The sequence below is a fragment of the Salarias fasciatus genome, chromosome 8, assembly GCF_902148845.1.
Source record: "Salarias fasciatus chromosome 8, fSalaFa1.1, whole genome shotgun sequence".
NCBI classification, from domain to species: Eukaryota; Metazoa; Chordata; class Actinopteri; order Blenniiformes; family Blenniidae; genus Salarias; species Salarias fasciatus.
Genome location: NC_043752.1, coordinates 4,905,605 through 4,929,441, shown reverse-complemented (window position 1 = coordinate 4,929,441; position 23,837 = coordinate 4,905,605). Strand labels below are relative to the sequence as shown.

Sequence of the window (23,837 nt, the reverse complement as noted above, 5' to 3'; positions counted from 1 at the left end):
CACAAAAGAAAACCATTAAGGCAGGCCCACTACTATAACATTATTCTACAACAGAATAAATATAATAGAATGTTACAATATCACATGAATAAGTACGTATTTTCAACTTATAAATTCACGATGTTTGTATTTTTGACCCTATCCTTCAATCTTTATTATGATTTCACTTATTCTAAGGTGCGTTCAGGGCCTGCTGTCAAATGCACCTTTTCCGAGTTTTTGTGATAGTACCTGAACACAGCATATGCAATGATACGAGCCACAACAAGTGAAGGTAGAAATGTTAACATCCGGTTTTGGTGAACAAAATAAGAGCAGTCAAAAACAAAACCCGTCACATTAAAGATTGAAAAGAGTGTTATTTCAGTACAAATAGAGAACTTGTAGATACATTAAACATTAAGTAGTTAAAAAAAATTCTACAAATTATTTTTCATGTGTGTTTGAGGGCATGCTATGCACCCTGAGGTGATTTTGTTCTTGTACGTTAATAGTGGAGTTTTGCATTGAAAGGCAGAGCCGGAAGCTGCCACTCTCTGCCTGAGCTTGACGCAGAAGAGAGCGAGTCCAATGGAAGCCTTCGTCGTAGCCCGGAGTAGACAATCGACCTGCAATTTAGCCTAAAAAAGAGAACCTATTTGCTCGGATGGAGTTATAAACTGCATCTTTTACCTCCGTGGTCCGGATCTGAGCTTCTTCCCCGGAAGAGTTTGCGACGCGCCGGTTCGGCCTGCTAGCGGCGGGCCTTGTTTATACTCCCGAACAGGGCAGCTCGGAGCGGGGGAAGGAGGGGAAGGAGGCCCCGGTCCTGAGCCACTCGTTACGGCCGCTTCGGCTCCGGACGGCGGTTTGTGCGGATCGGCCCTTTAGCTCACCAAGTAAGTGCGGGTGGCTTTGTGCTTTCTGCGGGAGAAAAGCCTCCCTGTGCGGATGTTTTTCATTTAGCGGCGCGACGCGGCTCCAGATTGGAGTTATTGTTAGCCTTTAGCATGAGGCTAATGCTAAATGCTAACAGAGGAGAGCTCGAACTCACGTCAACAGTGAAAGATGCTCGCGAAGATGCTGCTTGAATCCACCATCACACAGTTTGATCCACATCTCCCACCTGTTCCGATGTTTGCATCCAACCTCCTTTTAGCACCATCAGTCCAGTTTACTCCATCAGCGCCCTGAGATGCTAATGTTAGCTTTGTTTTGTCGCTCCAGCTGGTAGAGAAAGTGCTGCAGCTCTAGTTCCTCTCCAGTTTATTATACATTAAACATAAAAATAATTTTAAGTTATACAATTTGCTTGAAGATGACATCGCCACGTGAGAAATAGCCTTTGAACTGATATACTACAATTGATAGATTTTGTTATTATGTAATAAATTGGTCATTGAAAGTGGGTGAGCAGGAATTCTGGTGAAAGAATTGGAGGATTTATGAGTTAAACTGTTCAATTAAACAGCTAACCTTTGAAGATTATCCCCATGAGTTGAATTAAAACTAAAGATCTTAGCTTGATGCTCTTAACATTGCAAGGTCAAGGCCCATCTGTGTGAAATGCAAGCAGAAAGGGGGGAAGACACTACCTTTATAAGCTAGAAACATCCAGGTATCAGTTCAGATTTCACTCTCAAAACCTAAAGAAATGTTTCCCTCACTGGCTGCGTCGTAGCTGCTTGTGTACATTTTGTTGCATATGTGACAATAAAGCAGTTTTCTCCTTCTTCTCCTGGTGTGTCTTCAGAGAATATGACCCAGATGCAACAATGACGTCCAGATTTGGTAAAACCTATAGCCGCAAAGGAGGGGAGGGCACGTCCAAGTTCGACGAGGTTCTGTCCACCAAGCGAGGCACCCTCAGCACCAAATGGGGCGACACCACCTACAAAGCCAAGGTGGGCTCCAAGCGGGCCGGCGCTCCCCGGAACGACTCGGTCCTGGAGGTGTATAAGAGGCCCCGCCCCTGTGGGGACGGCCTGGACGACCCGTTCGGGTTCGACAGTGACGAGGAGTCCAAGCCAGTGTCGTCGCGCAGCGGCAGCAAGTCATCGCCCGCCAAGCCGGCATCGGCGGAGCCGCCGCGGGCCGAGAGGCCGGGCGTCTCTCTGGGAGCGGGCAGCAGGTCCAGCGTTCAGGGGGGATCCGGCGCCCGGGCTTCGTCATGGCTGCCCGGAGAGAAGAACCAGGCCAGGGCGGCGGACAACACAGAGCGGTTCTTCAACAGCAGCGGTGGAAGCATAGGTAATCCACAAATCCACCCTGAGGCTGCCATCATGAGCCCCGAGAATCTTTACCCTGCTTGTGATATCTGAGTCGATATGAGGCGTTGTAGCTTGAGCTGATGATCTCTTTCACTTCACTAAGAATGGCAGATGAAAGAACAGCGCAGAGTTCCATTCACTTCATAATATGTGGACCACTGAGTTAGTTCCTTGAAGGCAGGCAAATGAAACAACTTTGACATTTCTGAACTTGTTACTGCATAAAAAGAAAGAAGATCAATTGAAATTACATCGTTCAGTGTGAAGAATATGCCCTATAATCTGTATTTTTGCTGAATTTACATCAGTCGGTCTGAGAAAGATGTTCTATAATGTGAATGTTGGTGGATGATGAAGTACTCTTTTGTCTGGATGTTAGTAGGAGGAAGATGCTCTATAATATGAATGTAAGCTGAATTTACTTCAGTTAGTGGGAGGCAGATGCTCTGCAATCAGTGTTCTTTAAAGAAACAGCTGTATGAGCCAATGACAACTGTTAATTTACTCATTGGTAGTAATCAATTACTTGTGTTTAACTACTAAAAGTCGTCATTTCCAGTTCTACCAAACGGAAACTCAGCGACTGATGCTGCTGGTTTTACATGTATGTAAAAAAAATAGTGTGTGTGTGGAAACTTCGGTAACTGATTAACTGTTTTCATAATAGTAATCAGTTACTTGTGTAATGTGTCACTTTGCAACATGTTATTATGGGCACTCTCTGTCCTGTTTTTGTGGTCTGAGCTGAAGTGAAGTCATGAGGCGGACAAATACACAAGCCTCATTTTAACACTCAGCTCTGTGCTGAAATCTTTTATTGGTGGTTTTTAAGTGCTGATTTTAATGGCATCTCCGTGTGCTGAGTCCCCCCCACCACCACCCCACACCCACCGTCCCTTCACTCAGCTTTCGGTGGCTGCTGCTGGCCACCTGCCAGAGACGCCGGCCACTCCAGCAGCAAGCTGCTCCGCCGCGTCTCTACGAGAGACCAGGACAGCAAAATGCTGTCGCCCGCTGGTTTCACAGACGTTTCAGAAATCCCATCGACAGTTTGTAACGGCATGTTTACGTGGTCTCAGCCGCTTGTCCTCGTGAACTTGCATTTTTCCTCTTCTGCGCCGTCACTTCCTGTTTCCAGTTGCGTTGTGACATCTTCTTTTGTGGTGCTGAAACAGATCCTGTTGATAACACGGTGTGGTTGTTCCCTGTGGTGTTTTGGTCCCTCAGCAGTGGAAGTACACTCGATTTGTCTTCTTTTAAACCAGCCCAAAAACAAAAAAATTTTTAACAAAGTCAGAAGATTGTTTAGTAAAACTCCATCCATAGTGTTTGGTCATTGTCACGTTATTTCGGTGTAATTTATCGGTTCACAAATGCCCTGCCTCTGCACGGTAAAGACCTACATTAACCAATCTAATCGGTGAATTCAGCGACGACCAGCCGATTCCAGGCAGACTGGAGTGAGTCACAGCTTCATCATCTTAGGGTAAAAAAATAGGCAATCTGGCTCGTAGATACTGCCGAGTGGTGCGTCAGGGGATTTAGAAGTGAGTGTACTGAAAAATTAGTGAGTGAAAGTAAAAAAAAATCAGAGGTGATATCAGGAAGTGTGACTGGTCTGACGTCTTCTACATCAGGAGTCTCCAGTCGCTGCTTTCAGCTGCCTCGGACACATCTTGTTTTTTTCTTTCCCTCGGGGAGTCAAACAGAGGTTCCTGCAGGTTAACTCGAGAGTGGACTCCCCACTCCACTTGACTGAGGTTTGAAAGAGTTGTTCGGCACATCTTTCTGCGATGATTCTCGCCTCGGTCTGGTACTCGGAGACCGTGTGTACCAGCTGAAAGGTCAGATCCTGTGCCGTGTTCCGAGCCTGCCGCCTTTATGTGCAGGTTTTTCTTCAGCTGGTCTTTAAATAACACACACCAGAGATGTCGTCTCTCAGAATGGGCAGATAAAATTCCTATTTAATGGATTTCTTTTCCAAAACATCTTTAAGAAAATCGTCAAATCATGCAAAGCCAACTTCTTTACTACAACAATTCTGACAATGAATCCTGCAAGATGTTCAACGTGTGAACATTTAGTGTTGGTTTAATCACGGTGTGATGCTGACGTGCTCATTCAAATGGGATTACCAGCACACTTGGAGCCTCTCGGAGAGGCTCTCTGCCGGTTGGGGGTTGCTGGACGAAGGCAGATTGGAGCCAGAGGCGAGTTTCCTCGTCCGGCGGTGCGTGTGATGTTCCTGCAGGTCCGCCTGTGCCTGGTTAGCCGTGGATTTAGGGTTAGGCTGATATCTATAAAAACGAAGTGTGGAAGTTTCCTCAATTCGATCATGACCAACACCGTCTGAAGTGGAACTGCCGTTTTTGACCCTGTGTGTTGTCAAACCGCGCAACTCTGCAAATGCCTGAACTGAAGTTTTTATAGTTTGCAGTCATCTCACTTGTTACACTGATGGATTTGCTTTAAAGCTTAATTTTATTTTTTGAATTTCTTCTTTTACATCACATTCAGTCCTTAAATAAAAAAAAAAAGAAATCTAAGGAAAAGCTTCAAGGAGGGGAAGCAGTCTTTTATAATCCTTTGTAAGCTTGTATTTTTCATTTGTCGAATGAGGCCTGAGTCAGAAAACGACGCGCCGGAGACGGCCTACTTTTCATTTCTTGCTCTGACAGCTGGGCCGTTTCAAACAGAAACCACAGCTCCCGTTCAGAGCAGAAACAGATATTCTTTGATGTTAAACTCCCAAGCAATTTCCTGCCTTTTGCTCCGAGTCGTCCGACGCTGTCACCCATTGCTTTATCTGTCGGGGGCAGACGTGGCCGGCGGCCGCTAATAACCGCAGAGCGGGCGTGCGTGTCGTCGTGGAAGACGTCCGTCCGGACCCTTTGATTTTCCTCCAGAAGTTACCTCTGAAACGGGCTTTCTCTCAGCTGCGCTCGTCACTGCATGCGACCTGTTTCCAGGGCGAAGCGGTGCAGACGTCGGGCACAAGCTCGCTCTGCACGGCACGCCTCCGTATGAAGCCACAGCGTCGAGTGATCCGTGTACCGGAGGAGCACCTGAAACCGGAGGGCGTCGTTCCACCTGCAGAGTGTTTCGATTTGTTTTATGTTTTATGCATTTTTATGCAGGAGTCTGCAACCTGTGGCTCAAGAGCAACACGTAGGTGGGTGGCTTTGGGTAGTGGCTCCACTGTTTGATCGTCGAGACAAATGATTCTAAATCACGTTAAAAATGACACAACAGCTAAAAAAAAAAGCTACAACAGTGAGAACAAGTGGTATGCGCCGAAAAATATTTCCAAAAAGTGCAACTTAAAGTTCAGAAAATACATTAAAAATCATCTTCATGATGTAGTTTGAAAGCTTCCTTATTGGCAGTGGCTATCTTTGCATCATCGCTGATTCTTGAGCGTTACTGCCATCAACTGTTACCTACAACCCCCTGGTGGACGAATCTGGAACTGCAGGTACTTGTGTCAGATCAAAAACAAGGATGAGGAGACGATTTCAGAAACCGGACTCTGCACAGTGTTCAAGTAGCTCTGGATCATTATGTAAATGTCGAGTTTGATATGAATTTGCTTCTTGAAATCTCATTCTGCGTCTGCTTCCGTTCCAGGATCGTCCAAACAGAGCTCCTCCACCACTGCCTCCTTATTGCCGCCGTTTGAGAACCAACACAGCTACTCGTGGTACCAGAACGCCTCCGAGAGCGACAGGCAGCCGCTGGCGCAGACCACCACCCTGAAGACCGGGTCCGAGGCCGAGTCCACGTACGACTCCTGGGACGTTATCATGGGCCTCCGGCCGCCCTCGCCCACGCAGGAACCTCGCAACCCCGCCCCCACGCTCTCGTGGGCCTCGGCGGGAGTCACCGCCCCCGGCTTCGACCCGGCGCGGAGCCGGCACGAGAAAGCCCCGTCCCCCCCGCGGCTCGCCCACAGCGAGGAGCTCCGGGGCGACTCCGACCCGATGGAGCCGTCCGATTTCTCCCACACGTCCACTTCCACTTCCTCTTCACTTGAAAGAAACTCAAACTGTCGGACATACAGGAGGCCGAACAAACAGGGCAAAACCCCGGACTCTAGCGGCTTCGCCAGCACAGTCTTTGGCTCCGATCTTTCCAAACCTTCCTCCGACGGCAGCGCCAAAAGCACGAGCGGAGGGGGGAACCGGGGCCGGACGAGGGACTACACGGTGCTGCACCCCTCCTCCATGTCCATGTGTAACGTCACCTTCCAGGACCGCGCCGTGGAGGAGTTCAGTACGGACGCGGCGCCCTCCGGTGGCGGCAGCGGTGCCGGTTCGGGTGACACGACTCAGATCGGAGAGGCGGGATGGCAGCGGAAGAAGACCGAGCAACAGAGTACAAGGTACGGTCGACACATGACGAAAAACTTTCGTCTTAAAACGACGATGGGCAACAAACAGAGTTCGCTTTACAGCTGCAGGTTAAAGTGTTTCTAAGGAATCTCACCTTAAAAATAAACAGAATTAAAAAGGTTCAGGTAGGAAACAACGTCTCAAAATAATGGAACTCGGTTAACCAGATTAGCAACAAAGCTCGAACTGTTATTCACGCAGACACGGTTGGAACCGCAAGAAAAGGTTCCACAGATCAGCTCATTTTCAAAATGAAGTGTTTCACTTAGTTTCTTCAACATTACATCAGACGCGCCGGCTGGAGGTGAGGGGACAGAAGCACAAATTGAAGGGAAAATGACCAGGAGTCGACAAAGTCAACAAACTGCCCCGCTTTTGTAACATGGTGGAAAAAGTGCAAAAAAAAAAGATAATTTTAAATGAACTTTAAATTTCCAATTTTTTTACACAGCGTCTTTTCAATCCTTGAGAAATGATGAAGTCAACCATAAACACTGTCTGGCAGACCAGCTGCTCCACAAACGGACCCAACGGACATCGTTTGTCCACTGGGTGGAAACGGACATTGTTTCGAAAACGTTGTCATGTCAACGCAAAACTTTCCTGAAACAAAAACAATCTGTTTTTTTCATGCAAATGTGTCCGTCCTCTCTGCAGGTTCAGACAGACGCAGACCAAGTCGAAGAAGGTCAGTAAGCCGGACCTGTTCGGCTTCGAGGACGCAGACCCCGCCCAGGACGAGAACAGCTCCGACAACGCCGACGGCCACTCCAGCTACAAGATCAAATACTTCGGCTTCGACGACATGAGCGACAGCGACGGCGCCGGGGACGACAACGGCGAGGACTACGGCCGCCACAAAGAGAGGCGGCGGCGGAGGGCCAAGATGGCCGTTGACATGGAGACGACGCTGGTCCCGGAGGAGGAGACGCTGACGGAAGAGCCGCCCGATCCGTTCGAGAGGCTGGAGATGCTGGAACAGCCGGCGATGAAGGAGGACAGGAAGAACTCTGAGAGGCAGGAGAACAAGGCCAGATCAGGTACACACACACACACACACACACGAACGGTGGTCCTGTGCGGAGCGGAGTGTGGGATAATGCGCGCTCGGGGAGATTTAGATGAGCCCGTAGAGTCGGGATCAGTCCGTTGAAGAATTTGTGCTTAAGCCGCCGGTTGTGTTGTCAATTAAATGATGAGGACATTAACGGGAAATATTTCCGCCTCTCCGGAGACCGGCATCGCCACTTTACCAGCAATTTATCACCACAGGTGGACTGAATGCTTTAGTGGGTCGACGGAGTGAAGCCGACGCTTTAATCTCTGCGTTAAAATCTCATTTGAGACAGCCGAGGCGGACTCCTTGGCGCCGCGGCCCCTCGGGGCCCATCAGCCTCAGACCGCCGCCGATGTCTCTTAAAAACTCATCCAAGGGTATTTCGATAACAGGAACGACTTTAGACGTGACATTTTCTTTTTGAAAATGCTAATTTTTCCTCGGCTTTGCTTCCAGCTTTGCCAACGGCCCTTGTAGCATCCTGGCTGGAGCCCCGGTTTGAGAACCTAACATTTATATTATTTATGTAATAGATTCACAACAGTCTTCTCTGTTGGATCCAGAATGAAGAATCTATCAAAAACTAGCTATTCCACAGCCTAATTAACCTCATAAAATCACGCAGTACCTGGAAGAAATTCAACCACTGAGGAACTGACTCACTGCTTCCCTCTAGTGGACAAAAGTGGCATGATTGGTATAAATAAGCGAAGAATTCGAAGAATTTTTTTTGTGTAGTTTACTTATTTAAGAGTGTTCAAACTCTGTGAAGCACTTTTGAAGTTTGCAGCTGAAGCGGCCTCACCTCAAAAAGTTGTTTGCTCCATGTCGCTGTGGAATTATGGGGAAAAAAAAATCAACTTTTCAGCTGTGTTTTCTTGTTACTAATGCTAGCGACCCATTCACACACATCTCCACAGGCTGTGTTTCTGGTTTCCTTGTGTGTGTGTGTGTGTACATGTAAACATGACACAGGTGTGTGTCTGAGCTCTGACGCTGCCTGTGCTCTCTCGCAGTCCTGGACGTCCTGGACTTCTCGGAGGACGACCTCAGGGTGGTGGCGAGCGGGCCCCGGAGGCCGCCTCAGAGCAAATCCGCCGACAAGAACCCAGACACCTTCCGGAGGATCTTCAGCGCCCAGAAGAAGGTCAGCCGGGACAACGGTTGCACTCACACCGCCGTCACGCACGTTTATGAAACGACCCAAAAAGCTTTTTTTTACCGAAAGAGTTTTCTGTCCCGCTCTGAAACAGTCCAAAGCTATTTTTGCACAGCCACAATTTCCTCAGCCGCTCTTTTCCAGCTCCTGCAGGAAGCCCTTGACATCAGGTGAATTGGTAAATTGAAGAGATAATTAGATTTAGCGCCGTTTTCGCAGTGGGAGGCTTCTTAATTAGACCTCGCTGCTCTCTGCGCGGCGAGCCCAGTTTGTTTGGCTGAGCGCTGGAAGGCCGCTCCTCATTACAGCCGCCTGGTAATCTGTGCCGTTTGTGACAGTGACGACGGTCATTATCAGTGCCGCAGATTTGGGCATTCAGATGAGTGAAAACCATCATTCAGACTCAGGAATTGAGTTTGATAAGCTCTTACAGCCACACAGTGAGGAATGTTTCCCATTGAGACACTTTTCTAAGCTTTAAATCAGCGCATTTTGTGTAAACCTAAACTTTTCCAACAGATATTGTTATGAATAAAAATCACAAAGTTATTTTTCATTTTTCCATTTTCCTTTTTCTGGTTTTTAGTGAGTGTCCTACATGAGGTTAATTGAGTTGTGCCACTTCTTTTAATCATGATTTTGAATGTGAAAGAACAGTGCTCGATTTAGACGGCTGCCAGACTATCGTTTGGGACTAAATAAAACAATTTTGGCAACCAGAAAATCATTAAAAAAACACTGGTCAGGGGTTGAATTATTTTATAATGGTTCTAGAGTACTGCTCAGTGACGGTTCTAGAGTACCGGTCAGTGACGGTTCTGGAGTACCGGTCAGTGACGGTTCTGGAGTACCGGTCAGTGACGGTTCTAGAGTACCGGTCAGTGACGGTTCGGGAGTACCGGTCAGTGACTCACAGACAAATGACTTCACGTTTTATTCAAATAGGACACATAAAGCAGAATGTCTATTTTTGATGACAAAAGGTTGATTTTAGCTTCTAAAAATTGTCTAAATTAACAGATGTTGGTGAAGTTTGGGACCTCAATAATGCACATGTAAATTGTAGCTACAACACTTGATGAATACAACCTCATTCTTTGCATGGATTTTTTTTTTTTTTGTGTCCATTTGAGATAATCAGATAATGAACATGCTATGGATGTCAATAGTTTATTATGTAAAGTGACTTTTAGGAAATGGGATTTTCCCACCTGGTAATTTCTTGAGTTCCTTAACCGCAGCAGAGCAACTTTATTGTTTGTAGCTTCCTGTCTGCACCTGAGCGCGGATTTAATTGCTCCTGAAGTGTCCATCCCACAGAGCGGTCACAGCGCCCCGAGGAGCAGAATAATGTACTTAATGTACCCCCCCCTGTCCCCCGCCTCCCCCCGCCCAGTTTCATGGCCCGACTCTCAGAGTAACCTTCCTCCCCTTCACTTGAATAATGTGCTCTCCATCACTTTGGTTTTAGTGCTCCCCTCCCGGTATCTCTCCTCCCCCCCCTCCCTCCTCCCACTCCTTGCTTTAATACACTTTGGTTCCCAGCTCCTATTTACATAATGGCGAGCCGGAGCCGAGCGGAGCTCATTACAGAAACAATAGCCCGTGGAAGTGTCCGTCCTACGGAGGAGTCGTCAAAACTCTGCCTCAATTACAGTAAACTGTGCATCTGTGGCGCGCCCGGCCCCGGAGTTGTTAGCTCATCCAGCCGAGGACGCGGGGGGATGTGAGACGTTAGCATAATGACAACACGCAGAGCGACTCATCCATATTTAGGAGGCGGCGGCGGCGGCTGTGTTTTTATGGAGCGAGTGGTTATTACATCCATAACAATGACCTTCTCCAGCGGTCCAGAGTGCCTCCCCTCGCCGCCGCGCCATTAAGCGTGTTGCTGGTCTGACCATCAGGTCCACATGGCCGACTCGGGATAATTGTAGTTTGTTCCGAAACTCCAGAATACCTTGGAAAGTTCAGGATTCCTGAAGGATCTTGGGTGATCGGAGCCGATCGAAGTCAACATAGCTCAGAAATGATGAGCTACTGATTTCTTAGTAAACAAGAGTTTAGTGAAATAGTGACAAACACATGAGAATTCGCATCATTCGGAGCTGTTATCTCAGCTGAAGACCTGTTCTCTGGAGGAGGAGCCTCATTAAGAGTAAAATAAGTAAAAATTCTGTTGATAAATCAGTTCCTCTCAGTGGCTGGCAGAGGAAGAAGTGACTCCACCGCTTGTCGGAGGCGGCCCGTGTGCAGTGGAGTGTGCAGCCGCCCACATGGAGCTGCGCTCTGAATGACTTTGGCGCACACACTTAGCTTTCACTTTTCTCCGGGCCGCGCTCGCCCACCTCTCCTCCCTCGCCATCATCCCTCCCATGCTGCTCGGCGGCGGGTGGGCGGGGCGGGGGTGGGGTAGGTGTCCGTCTGTGTCATTCAGATTACCGTCGGGGGCTTTAATTCGGTGTGTTGATGTTCCAGCACAGCCAGGCTCATCCTCTAACTCCCCTTTTGTCTTTGCTTATTAACCCCGTGGAGCCACAACACACACTCACACACACACTCACACACACGGCCAACTCTGTCCTCTCTCTTTTCTTTCTCTCTAGTCCCTCCTTTTGTTTTTCATTATGAAGCCCCGGCAACCACCAACCACAGGTTTGGCAAAAATACACAAAGAAGAGCGGCGACGAGCCAAGGATGAGGGCTGGTGTGTGTGTTTGTTTTAAGTGTGTGTGTGTGTGTGTGTTTCCTGCTGTTTGATCAGTGCTGGCAGACTCTCACCTCCTCCTGCTTCTTTCACCTCGCTGTACCTCCTACTTCATTATTTGTTTGCTTCTGCAACTTTCATGAGACCATAAAATCTGTGTGGTTTCTGGAAAAAAAAACCCCCAGAATTTTTCAACCTGAAGAAAGAATTTTAATGTTTTTTGGATAGCCTTCTACCATGGGCCAATAATTGCACATATTTGTACATTCTCTGGATAAATTCTTGGCTCTGGTTGGCCTTTTCCTCTTTATTATGGTAGATGTCTATCTTGACTTCTACTTTTGCCTGATCCTGACATAAGCTCCTAAATAGCTCCACTGATCCTTGGTGACCTCTGCCTCGAGGTGATTTGAACTTTCCCTGCTTATCTTGACTACTGTGAGCTTTTGTCCCGTCCTTAACCTGAGAGATAAGTTTCTTGACTCCCGTCACTTTCTCCTCCGATTGATTGGGGCGGACAACTACAACACGGTATCTTGATTCATTGACTTCTGCCTCATCCTGACTGCCATGGCCGTACGGATATGGATACGTCTCCCGTTGAACGACGTCCTGATCGGATCATAGAAATACATATCTTAAAGTTGAAGTTACGCTTTGATGCTGCTCATTGAAACTGTCTTGGCGATATCGCGACTCCTGCTGGCTTTTACGTTACTCAAATTCAAACTGACATATGCTCAACTTGACTTTTGCTGTGTCCTTCCCGATTCTTTATTAAAACTGGCTTAACCACTGTGGCTCAGCCTTGAAGACGTTGTTGAGCCACACCTTTCTGCAAAAAAGACTGCATAAAAGCCATTAATTTCATGTCCAGTTGACCTTCTTCTCGCCCTGTTACCGATCCTACTCACCCTCAGCATTGACCATTTGTTGATAATATCAGCTGAAATCGCTTCTTCTCTTTTCGATTGCTCTGGTCTTGAATTGTCGCTCTTTGATCCTGGGTTTTAGGCGGCAGGTGAGAGGAGGTCATAATGTGCTCTCTGTACAGGTCCTCTGGTTTATGGCGCTCACCTCTTGTGTTTGTGTCGATTTCAGTCTCCCACCAAAGCTGTGTACAACGCCAGACACTGGACGGTGGACAGCGAGGAGGAGCCTCCTCCGCCTTTCTTCTCACGGACTCACTCGGCCCCCGTAAGTACACCGCACCCCTCCATCACCTTCCGATCGCAATTCAGAGAATAATAATGACACTCACCCACCCTCCTGCGTCCGTTCCAGGCGTCGGTGTCATCCGGAGGACCCAGCAAGGAGCCCCAGGAGTCCCAGAAGGACGACGGCGTCTTCAAGGCCCCGCCCCCTCCGCCCAAGGTCACGAAGTGTGTGACCGTGCCCACGGATCCCTACCAGGACACGGTGACGACGCTCAAGTGTCGCAAGGAGCACAAAGAGGTAAACGGTTCATGTCTGCTCGGTATGAATGGATCTTCATTGCTGAGAGCGTCGAGGCTGATCCGTCGCCGCGTCGTTTTCCAGCTGTACACCGTCGTCCAACACGTGAAGCATTTCAACGACGTGGTGGAGTTCGGGGAAAACCAGGAGTTCACGGATGACTTCGAGTACCTGGCGACTGGTCTGAAGAGCGGACAGCCTCTCAACACCCGCTGCCTCAGGTGAGGGCCGGGCAGGAACGCCTCCACCCACTCGGGGTGGATTTTATCGTTGCGTTATGGGTCAGGGTTCAGGTGAGTTCCCCTTCCCTTCGTGTCGTTTTCACCTCGTTTGTGCCGTTCCTGCAGCGTGATCAGCCTGGCCACGCGCTGCGCCATGCCCAGCTTCAGGATGCACCTCCGGGCCAGAGGGAAGGTGGCTCAGGTCTTCAAAACGCTCAACGACGCCCCGCAACACCCGGTAAGGACTCAAGTCAGAGTCCCACACGCAGCTATAAGCCTGAAAGTAGTGTTTGAGCTGCGGATGTGAAAATCGAGACGTTGATGGAGTTGTTTGGTCTTCTCCCTGCAGAACTTGGCTCTGTGCACGGCGTCCCTCATGTACATCCTGAGCAGAGACCGCCTCAACATGGACCTGGACCGGTCCTGCCTGGACCTGATGATCCGCCTGCTGGAGCTGGACCAGGACCAGGGCGCCGGCGCCGACTCCACGGTCCAGTTCAGCGCCCGAGAGATCGCCAAAATAAAGGAGAAGATCAGGAAGCTGTGCGACACCGTGCACAACAAGCACCTGGACCTGCAGAACATCACGGTGCGCCGCGGGTCGCCCTCGAGCGGCGTCACGGTGAAGCTTTTCGCCTGCCGCTGACGCCGTCCCCTGTGTCCCTGCAGACGGGTCATTTAGCCATGGAGACGTTACTGTCGCTGACCTCCAAGCGGGCAGGAGACTGGTTCAAGGAGGAGCTGCGGCTGCTGGGGGGCCTGGACCACATCGTGGACAAAGGTCAGCGGTCACCGCAGGACGACTCCTGTATTCACACACCACACACTGCCTGATCACCGGCCGTCTCCCCACAGTGAAGGAATGCGTGCACAACTTGAACCGCGAGGACGACAAGGAGAAGCTGGTGTCGTCGCTGTGGGGGGCCGAGAGGTGTTTACGGGTGCTGGAGAGCGTAAGTAGACCCCCAGATCAGACCGCCGGATTGAACGAGACGTCTTTGATCTCAGTGGGACTCACCTGGGCGGATCAGACCCGAGACGGGGCCGAGCCACACTTTGATGTGTGTCAGGTCGACGGGAAGCGAAATGTTTAAATTTTCCTCACAGTTTGAAGCATTTTTCCCTTTTTTTTTTTTTTTTTTTAAACAGTTTTGATCTTCATCTGAAGCAAATCAACTTTACCCTTCAGTGTATTTCTGTGAATTTAATACGAATTTTTTCAGAAATTAATCTTGGAGGAGAAAGACTCAAAAATTCTTGAGGGATTAAATCAAAATATACACAGTTGTGGTCACTAAACATTTCAAATGTCATGTTTTTATATCTGGAACTGTAGGAATATTCCGATAAACCCGCTGTGTGTTTGTGTGTACAGGTTACGGTCCATAACCCGGAGAACCAGAGCTACCTGATCGCCTACAAAGACTCGTCGCTCATCGTCTCCTCTGCCAAGTAAGTCCAGCTCCTCCTCTGTGTGGTGAGCGTGTCGGTTAACTCCACCTGAACCGAGAATTCAGCAGTGGAGTCGTTAAAACCAGGCGATCCAGCGCCTGCTCCGAAGAGTCGCGCATATTTAGGACTCTGTTGTCCCAACATCCACAGCAGGATGCTTGGTAGCAGGCAGCTGGATGCGCAGGACCAGGGTTTCTTTTCTCCATTTCTGATCATTTCATGTTTTTTGTGTTAAAATCTTTGAATTTTATCATTTAAATATGTGACTTTTTAAATGATTTGCTGACTGTGGAAGGGAAACTTCCCGGATCAGCTGGAGAACATCTGGTTGAGTTGATTGCCCTCCTCCTTGTCCTCCTCTTGCTCTTCTTCCTCCTCCTCTTCCTCCTGCTCCTTTTCTTCCTCCTCCTCCTCCTCCGTCCTCTGTTTGACCGGACCTTCGGCCCCGGTGTGAGGAGGATGAGGAGAACGAGGGCCGAACGGGTCAACAAAGAGCTGCTGTCTGAGCGAGTCACAGGCCTCAGTCTAAGCCTTCAGCTGTCCGCTCAGTTTAACTCGATTAACCCCCGAACACACACACACACGCGCGCGCGCGCGCGCACACACACCTCTTTCCTCCTGCTCGCTGCCACACACGCTGCACTGATTGTTTCAGTCCAAACTGCCTCCTCGGGTGTTTCAGCTGTCTGCAGGGCTAATCTAATAACCCCCAAACAGCGCTGTGACACACACACACACACACACACACACACACACACACACACACACACACACACACGCTCGTCCTTTAGCGTGCAGCCGCATCATGAAGCCTGTTAGTGTAACTAAAACTGCCCACAGAGGACTGATTGTGGCTATAAACCATCTTCTGCCCCCTCTGATGGAGCGCCTGTGAGAATGAAAGTCAATCTGCCCTCGTCGGGGTAAATTAGCTCCGACTTTCACCCTCACTGAAACACTCGGGTTCGACTGATCGAGCCAGGAGTGTTTCACAGGGAGAATTCAGCACTACAGCAGGTGAAAGGAACATCTCTGCAGATGATGTGATCGTCTTTGTGCTCTGATATTCGCTCTCTGGGATAGCCGAAAAAAGTTGTTGGTACCTGGGGAAGGTTCCTGTGTGAAAACGCAGTTAATGCTAACACGACACACTATGTGCAGCCACTGTCTCAACTTTAAACTTAAAATCCTAATGCAAGGGGGCGGGGCTTTAGGAACAGCTGGTGTGAAATGTGGTTCCACTAATGGGGAACTTTCCATTTTTGAGTCCCGAACTGCTTTGACTCAGGTTAACTGGTGAACTCCCCTTCCCGTGTGATTAAATCTGCATGTGTGCTCTGTCCTCCTCACTTCCTGGACACGTACGCTCCTCTGAAGCAGACGTTCATCCCTCTCTCTTGTCCCCCTCTCCTCTGCATCCTCATGTGGAGCCTCTGGTTTCTGCCCTGTGTCATTAGATGTAATCTGATTATTTTCATCAGGCTGCTGCTGACCCGCTTCGACCCGCCGCCTGCTGCTGCTGCTGCAGCAGGTTGACCTTGTGTGTGTGTGTGTTTTAGTGTGTGTGTCCCTGAATGCCGGTCTGTTTTATGAGCGAGGAGGAGAGTGACTCTCAGACGTCTGGATGTGACTCCAGCTGCTGACTGTAAATCCTCCAGCAGGGTCAGGAGAAGTCACTGGAAGTTTATGTTTTCTGGGTGTCTTTTTGCTCAGAATATGTGGATGGAGTACTTTTCCGGTATTTAGTGAACTCAGCGTTGACGAGTTGCCCCCCTCCTCTGGTGTCCTCAGGGCTCTGGCGAGGTGTGAGGCCATGATCCAGCGTTACAGCCGGGAGGTGAACGCTGACGGAGCCGTGGTGGGGAAGGCGGTGGAGGACTGCATGAGGGCCATCATCGGAGTCCTGCTCAACCTGACGCACGACAACGGTGAGCGGCCTCAGAGCACGCTATTGCTAATGCTAATGCTAACGCTACACCCAGTAATGGCATCAATGTACTCTTAGTGTTGCACAGTACTGATGTGTGTGTGTTTTCAGAGTGGGGCAGCACAAAGACGGGCGAGCAAGAGGATTTAATAGTGACGGCTCTGAACTGCGTCCTCAAAGTCCCTCAGTATCTTCCTCAGGAGCAGCGGTTCGATATCCGAGTGCTGGTGAGCAAAAACGCAGAAACTGTCTGCGTCGCTAACCCGGAGCCTCGAACCTCGAACCCACAGCTGACCCGGGTGTGTGTCCTCCAGGGTCTGGGCCTGCTGATTAACCTGGTGGAGTACAGCGCCAGGAACAGGTACTGCCTGATGGAGATGGAGATGGAGGGAGGTCAGGGTCCCTGCGACTCCACCGTGCTGCTCAACCCCCAGAACCAGAACCAGAACCTGAACCAGGACATCGGCTGCAGCACCGGGCCACTCAGCGCCATCGCAGCACTCGTACAGGTACGCCACGGCATGTGTGGGGAGGTGAATGGGAAGAAGTAGAACCCGCAGAAGAATCAGAAACTAGAACTAGGACAAGAAGAAATAGAACTGATAACAGAAGAGGAACCAGTGGAACTTGAACCAGAACGATTTCAACCAGAACCAGAACAAAAACAGCTAGATCCAGACAAACCAGAACCACAATAAGGGCCTAGAACCAGTAAAGATACAACCAGAAGTACAACTAGAGCTAGAATCAAAAGAGCTAGAGCAACATAGCCCAGCTAGAACTATAGAAACTAGATCCATAGAGCTCAAACCACAGGAGCCTAAAGTAGAAGAGGTAGAATCACAAAAGCTGGGAACTAGAAGAGTCTTGATCCATAACAAATTAAAAAATTGGGAGGGAAAAGTGTAACGTTGATCCACTCGGTCCCCTCAGCTCTTCCTCCAGCGCGAGCGAGCCGCCGTGCTGGCCGAGGCGCAGACTGATGACCTCATCAAGGAGGCGCCCAAGCCGGCGCTGGACCAGAGCGGCGAGTGGCAGGAGACCGGCGGGGAGATCCAGTGGGTCGCCAACGACAACCAGGCCGACAAGCCGGACGAGGGCAAGAAGAAGGCGGCGGACGAGGAGGAGGAGGAGCTGGATCTCAACAAAGGTACACACACACACACACACACACACACACACACAGGCATGTTTGTTTGTGGAGTTGTTTACTTATTGAGTTCCTGTTGTGTGTCTCAGCTCTGCAGCATGCAGGGAAGCACATGGAGGACAGCATCGTGGCCTCATACACAGCACTGCTGCTGGGATGCCTCTGTCAGGGGAGCCCTGTGAGTGACACACACACACACACACACACACACACACACACACGCACAGACACACACACACCATATGTATGCAATATTTTACTGACTGTGTGTGTGTGTGTGTGTGTGTCTTCCTTCCTCCAGTTGAATGTGACTACTGTGAGAGAGAACCTGCCCAAAGGAGATTTCTCCATCATGACAGAAATGCTGAAGAAGTTCCTGAACTTCATGAACCTCACCGTGAGTCCAGAAAACACACATTCTCTCCTGTGATTGGCCGCTGGAAATGTCGGCCAAGCCCCCTTTTATTTTATAAGGCGTTCTCGTCACCACATGTGGTAGAACCGTGAGTCTAGAACCACAAGAGGCCTTGAACCACATTAGGCAGAACTAAAAGAGACTAGAACCAAACAGCTTGAGCCGCTGGAGCCCAGACGCATCAAGGTCCTAGAACCACATGAGACAGAAATAAAAGCGTCAAACTAGAAGAGATTAAAAACACAAAGCCTAAAACCAGCAGAACCTTAGAACCAAAAGATCACAGAACCACATCACTAGAACCACAAGGGGCAGAAGTAAAACCTGGTTTTGAAAGAGACGAGAGCCACAGTTTTTTTTAAGGAAACAGTTTATTTGTGCGAATATCTGAACCTTCTCTCCGTCTCTCCACAGTGTGACGTCGGCACCACCGGACAGAAGTCCATCTCCCGCATCATCGACTATCTGGAGCACTGCTAGGAGACACACACACACACGCACACACACACGCGCACACACACACACACACACACACACACACACACACACACACACACACACACACACCTCATTCTTCTCTCAGATAACATTTGCATTCTTTTTTTTGTGTGTCTTAGTTCTGTCTTCATGAAAATCCCCTGAAATTGCTGAGTTTTGCAGCAATGATCCTTTTTTCTTCCCTGCCATTGTTCATTTTTCCTCTTAAGCGTGGCGTCTCTTCGCCGTCTGCCCTCTCTGCCCGGCCGCCCGTTCACATCGATCTTCCCCAGATTGGACTGAAGCTGCCGTTTGATTTTCCAGCGGCTCTCGGCTCCGCTCGGTGAAAGAAAACTACTGACCACAATAGCCGCTCCGCTCCCGCTTTGAAGGCGGCGACCCCGAGTCGCCCGCCGCCGCCTGGTTCCTCTCACGCTGCGTCCACCTCTCAATCCGTGGCCCCTCCCCCCCTCCATCCCCCCGCTCACACACCTGACATGCCGCCGCTCCGCGGGCCGCTCAAACTTCTTCCTCCCAAAGTTTTCCACACAATCGATCGCTCCACATCAGAGCTGCGAGTCCCCCGCCGGGCCCGAGCCCTCCCAGACCCAGAACCTGTCCTCCTCCAGCTCCTTTCAATTACGCCGCCTTCAGCCGCGGCACAAAGGACGGCGGGACGCTCGGGTCCGAGGGGTGAAGGCAAACCGGGTTCTGTCTTTTTGAAAGCCCGGCCACCAGCGGAGCGGCTTTCAGCTCCAAGCCTCAAACCCAAAATCCTCTGAGATTCTTTCCCTCTTCTTCAGACCGAGAGGAAAATAATCCCCAAACAGATTTTTGCCTTTTCGTGGTTTTAAGCTGCCACTTTGTGTCGAGAAATTGAAGGGATAATGAGCTGCAACTTCCTCCCTCATCCCAGCTGAGAGTCCAGGACGACATTTCCCATGATGCCTCGGGAGTGCAAGCACACTTTTTCATTTAAATTCGATCTTTTTAAGCGTGAAGCTACCAAAGTATCTGATTCAGCTGTCAATCATCACGTCCCGCCTCCCTCTTTATTAATCTTAATTTAATCCTTTATCTGTTTAAACGTGATGGAAATAATAAATAAAATAAATGGAAATAATAAATTAAGTTTTCCCACGTTCCTCAGCCGTTTGCGTCGGCGCAATACCGTCTTTATCCAACAGGTGGCAGCAGTGAGTCAACGCTCCCCTGAGTTTCTCTATTTTCCGTTAATGTTGGTGTCAAAATCTTCTGTTCTTGGACTGAATGAAGCGACTCGCTGCTCCACCTGGTGGCCCGAGGCGGTACTGCAGAGGGAATCCGCTTTATTTCTCCGTTTGTTTGACTTGTGTCATCCTGTTCTGTGTTCATTCTTCATGTAGACACACACACACACACACAAACACTCTCTCTCAAACACACACACACACACACACACACACACACCCACACACACTCCCACACTCTCCCCCCTTTTTTTTTTTAAGAAAAAAAGTTTACAAGAGCTTTATTCACAGACGTCTGCGAGAATGAATGGAAGAGCTTTCTGTACATAGTTCCTGTAAATAGATGTCGGGTGGGTCGAGGTCAGGGGAGGGGGTGAGGATGGGGGGGTAAGAGGGGTGCAGGTCAGGGGCAGAAGCGGGGGGAGGCGGGGTTTAATGGAAATCTAGAGGGTAGACTCTACTTTTGTGAATGGGACTCTATTTTTTTTTCCTTTTCTAAAGGCTTTCTCTCCCCCGGTGTTGTTGTTGTGGACGGACAGAGCTTCTTAACGAGCCACTGCAGGAAAAAACTTGATCTTTGTACCGATTTGCAGACCCCGCGTCTTTGGTTACCTGTAAATACTTTGAAAAGAATAAAAGTTGCTACTTTCAGTAACTCCGCCGTCGCCTTGCTTCATCCCCACACCGGAGTTGTTCCTGAGTTAACGTTGAATAATCTCACCAGACTTTCATCTCAAAGGATTTTGACTTTATTCAGGATCAAACGCACCGATTACAAGAACTTTTAAGTCTTTTTATTTTAATTTGTATAAAAGTAGATCTGATAAAAGTTCCAGTTTCAAGCTTTTAAGCATACAATTCAAAATATTTTCATGGTTTTATCACTATAATCCATAGCTAAAATAAAATATTCATTCAGAAATGAATAAACTAGCCTAAAACTGTTGAATTTTGGTGACGTGTGAAAATTAATAGACTTAATAAAATAAGTTAGCTCAAGTAAAATGTTTTAAAAAACAGATGTTGGGAGTTTGAATGACCACTCCTTAAATATATTGGAATTGAATAAGTCAATTTAACAGAAATACTTCATCTTTAATGTTTCTTAAATAGTAAAATGCACAAAAAAGAAAACAATGTTCAATTTTTACATTTAATGGATCTGACAGGCTTACAGTTAAAACATTTCACTTCACTATTACTGTTTCTAGCAAAATTGAGTACTTAATTTATAAAACAAAAACAAACTTAGATTACAAGAATTTAATGTAAAAGCTTTTTTCCAGCATTTTCTGAAAGGAAAGTGAACATTTTAGAATGAACTCACAACCAGATGACAGAATTATATTCTCACATCTCATGTGCCAGTGATCATAATATTGACTTTACTCAACTTAATGTGTTAGTTTAACTTAAGCTCTGCAGCCTTTTTGACCAAATGAGACATTTTCAGGATTTTTCAAATACAGTGTATCGGGAGCTGCAGGAAATCAGTGTGGAAATGCAAATAAGATAAAAATGAAAAAAACGAAATGTTAATTTCCATCCCACATGTTGCAAATCTCTGGTTTTTACCTCAAAATGTGAATGAAAACAATGAAAGAAAGTTTTCCGATGCACACAGATCTGTTTTTCACACTGTGGAACATTTCAATAGCAAAAAGATGAAAAAATATTTTTTTTTTAAAAAATTGACATCAAAAAATAAAATTTGAGTCTGACAAATAAAAATAATATTAATAAAGTCTGGGATGGAGTTTTACAGAGAGTCACAGTCCTGCTCTTCCTCCTCCTCCTCCTCCTCCTCGCTCCTCCCCGGGGCCCCGCCGGTCCGCGGGCCTCTCCGCGGCCCCTCCTGCAGCAGCTCGCTCAGGGTGGAGATGTAGATCTGCGCCATCTGCAGCGTCTCGGACTTGGACAGCTTCTTGTCGCTCTCCAGGTTCGGGATGACGCTCCGCAGCCGGTCGAAGGCCACGTTCAGTCCGAGCATCCGCCTCCTCTCCCGGGCGTTGGCGGCGAGGCGCCGCCGCCGCTGCGCCCGCTCCAGGGCGCACCTGTCCGGCTGCAGGTAGCGCAGCGCCCCGCCGGGGCTCAGCCGGAGCTCCACGATGGCGCACGGAGCCTCTCCTCCTCCTCCTCCTCCTCTTCCTCCTCCTGTACAGTCGCAGCCGCCTCCTGCTCGTTCCGCCGGGGGACGCTCCTGTGCGCGGCCCCGCTGCAGCAGAGCCTGGATGTCTGCGTGGAGAGCCGCCGGGGCCGCGGAGACCCCAGGTTCGAGCCCCGCCTCTGGGGACACAGACAGCAGCGGAGGGAACAGGCTTTTACGCGGCGGCATGGCTCTCTTCTTCTTCTTCTTCTTCTTCTTCTTCTTCTTTCTCCTCCTGGAGCAGAAACTTCTCCAAAGTTTGACGTTCCTGGACTTTCAGGGGGCATTTATGAGGGGAAGTGGGTGGGGGGCAGCCACGGGGACGCGCGTGCGTGCGTGCTCGGGGGCGTGGAGAGGGTCGTGTGCTGCGTATTGAACAGAGCCAGAGTTCAGCAGGAGGTCCATTAACCAAGTTCATCAAAAGAGGATTAGAAGCGTCTGAGTGGACCGAGGAGGAGGAGGAAGGATGGATGGAGGAAGAGGAGGTGTATTAAGGATGGAGGAGGAGGAATTTGGATCAGAAAAGGGTGAGAAAGAGAGTTCAATTTTCTCCACAAAAAAGCAATTTTGTCAACATTTTTCCTTTAAGCTTTCATAAATTTTTAACAGTGAAAGCTCTATGAAGTTGAAATTATATATTCCGCCCATTTCTGTAAAATTTTTAAGTAAAGTACACAAAAATAACCACAAAATCATCAGTTTAAAGTGTTTTTGTTTCTTTTTTCGTGGAACTGAAACAAAATATTTCACCTCACAATTCTTACTGTTTTGACAAAAACTGAATATTTGAACAAATTGGAAGAGTTAACTGTGTAAAAACATCTCTCTTGTATTTTGATTTGTTTATTACACTATTTTAAAGTAAAATACTTAAAAAAAAGTATAATTATGAAGAAAAAAAACAAGAAAACCTCATTTAAAGATGGCCCTTTTCCTCCTAAAAGATATTTCAATAAATAACAGATTTTTTTTTACTTCAGAGACATTTTTAAGAAGTCTCCAGTGAGATCGAACTATAGTGAGCAGCACATTTTTTATAAGTGTAAAAATTTCCTTCAACACTTTAGACTTGAAATGGTTTCCCTCTGTGAACTTTAAAGGGTTAAAGACAAGGTTTCATTTATTTTTTGTTTGTTTTTAATGAGCAAATGTTTAGACTTAACTGAAATTAGACTCATGAAACAAAGTTAATTTGAAGACTGGAAAAGCTCAAACCTTAAAAAGAAACACCCAGAAAATGTTGAAAAACAAAGAAAAAAAACCTTTAATTCTCTTTGTTTTCTTTGCATTTCTGCTTTTCAGTTTTCTTTGAACAGTTTCCTCCTTTTCGTTGCTTGCTGTCATTGGATCGGTGGAAGTGTGCGGTGGACTCTGCTCAGAGCTCCACAGGTTGTTGTTGTGGGTTTGAAGTTTTCGGGGGTTAATTCAAAATGGCCCCCCTCCCCGGATCTGCTGTTGACTGACAGCCGTCCTCTGAGGGTATCGAGCAGCGTGACCGGACGCCGTGTGCCAGCTCCTTCTGGTGGAGGGTCCGGACTCTCGCCCCCCCCTCCCTCGCCGCCCCCCTCCCTCGCCCTCTGTCCGGTCCGGAGCGCGTGGGGAGGGTTGGCTCCGTGCCTCAGTTGACAGTTGTTGGCACGCTTCGCTTTATTAAACCCAATGAAACGGCTCATTGCAGCCAGCGGACGGTCGCAGGCCGCAGATCAAACAGAGGACACCCACCGCACAGCTGAAGACACGGGGGTGGGGGCTTCATGGATCGGCCCTCCGTCCTCTGCCCTGCGCAGCCGGGAAGTGGGAAA

At 48.6% G+C, this 23,837-nt stretch overlaps 2 protein-coding genes across 2 annotated transcripts; one reads left to right on the top strand and one right to left on the bottom strand.

Annotated features, from left to right (window-relative positions):
- The first annotated feature begins 554 nt into the window (after positions 1-554).
- Positions 555-20,253, top strand: waplb (WAPL cohesin release factor b). The gene is made up of 20 exons (XM_030098093.1): positions 555-878; positions 1,733-2,229; positions 5,877-6,630; positions 7,298-7,680; positions 8,714-8,844; positions 12,665-12,760; positions 12,848-13,018; positions 13,103-13,239; positions 13,366-13,477; positions 13,589-13,828; positions 13,909-14,020; positions 14,095-14,192; positions 14,615-14,691; positions 16,483-16,619; positions 16,730-16,845; positions 16,933-17,127; positions 17,552-17,768; positions 17,858-17,946; positions 18,070-18,165; positions 18,598-20,253. Exons 2-20 carry the CDS (start codon positions 1,755-1,757, stop codon positions 18,661-18,663), a joined length of 3,702 nt encoding a protein of 1,233 aa, XP_029953953.1. The 5' UTR covers positions 555-878; positions 1,733-1,754; the 3' UTR covers positions 18,664-20,253.
- A 1,395-nt stretch (positions 20,254-21,648) lies between these two features.
- Positions 21,649-22,224, bottom strand: atoh1c (atonal bHLH transcription factor 1c). The gene has a single exon (XM_030098838.1). The coding sequence runs from the start codon at positions 22,222-22,224 to the stop codon at positions 21,649-21,651; it is 576 nt and encodes a 191-aa protein (XP_029954698.1).
- Between the last annotated feature and the right edge of the window lie 1,613 nt (positions 22,225-23,837).

What these genes read in the sequence shown, in the direction of transcription:
- waplb (XM_030098093.1), top strand. Translation starts at nt 1,755, where the DNA reads ATGACGTCCAGATTTGGTAAAACCTATAGCCGCAAAGGAGGGGAGGGC. An exon ending in CACGGACTCACTCGGCCCCC is followed by an intron (nt 12,761 to 12,847) that starts GTAAGTACACCG and finishes CGTCCGTTCCAG; the next exon opens with GCGTCGGTGTCATCCGGAGG. An exon ending in ACGACGCCCCGCAACACCCG is followed by an intron (nt 13,478 to 13,588) that starts GTAAGGACTCAA and finishes TTCTCCCTGCAG; the next exon opens with AACTTGGCTCTGTGCACGGC.
- atoh1c (XM_030098838.1), bottom strand. Translation starts at nt 22,224, where the DNA reads ATGCCGCCGCGTAAAAGCCTGTTCCCTCCGCTGCTGTCTGTGTCCCCA.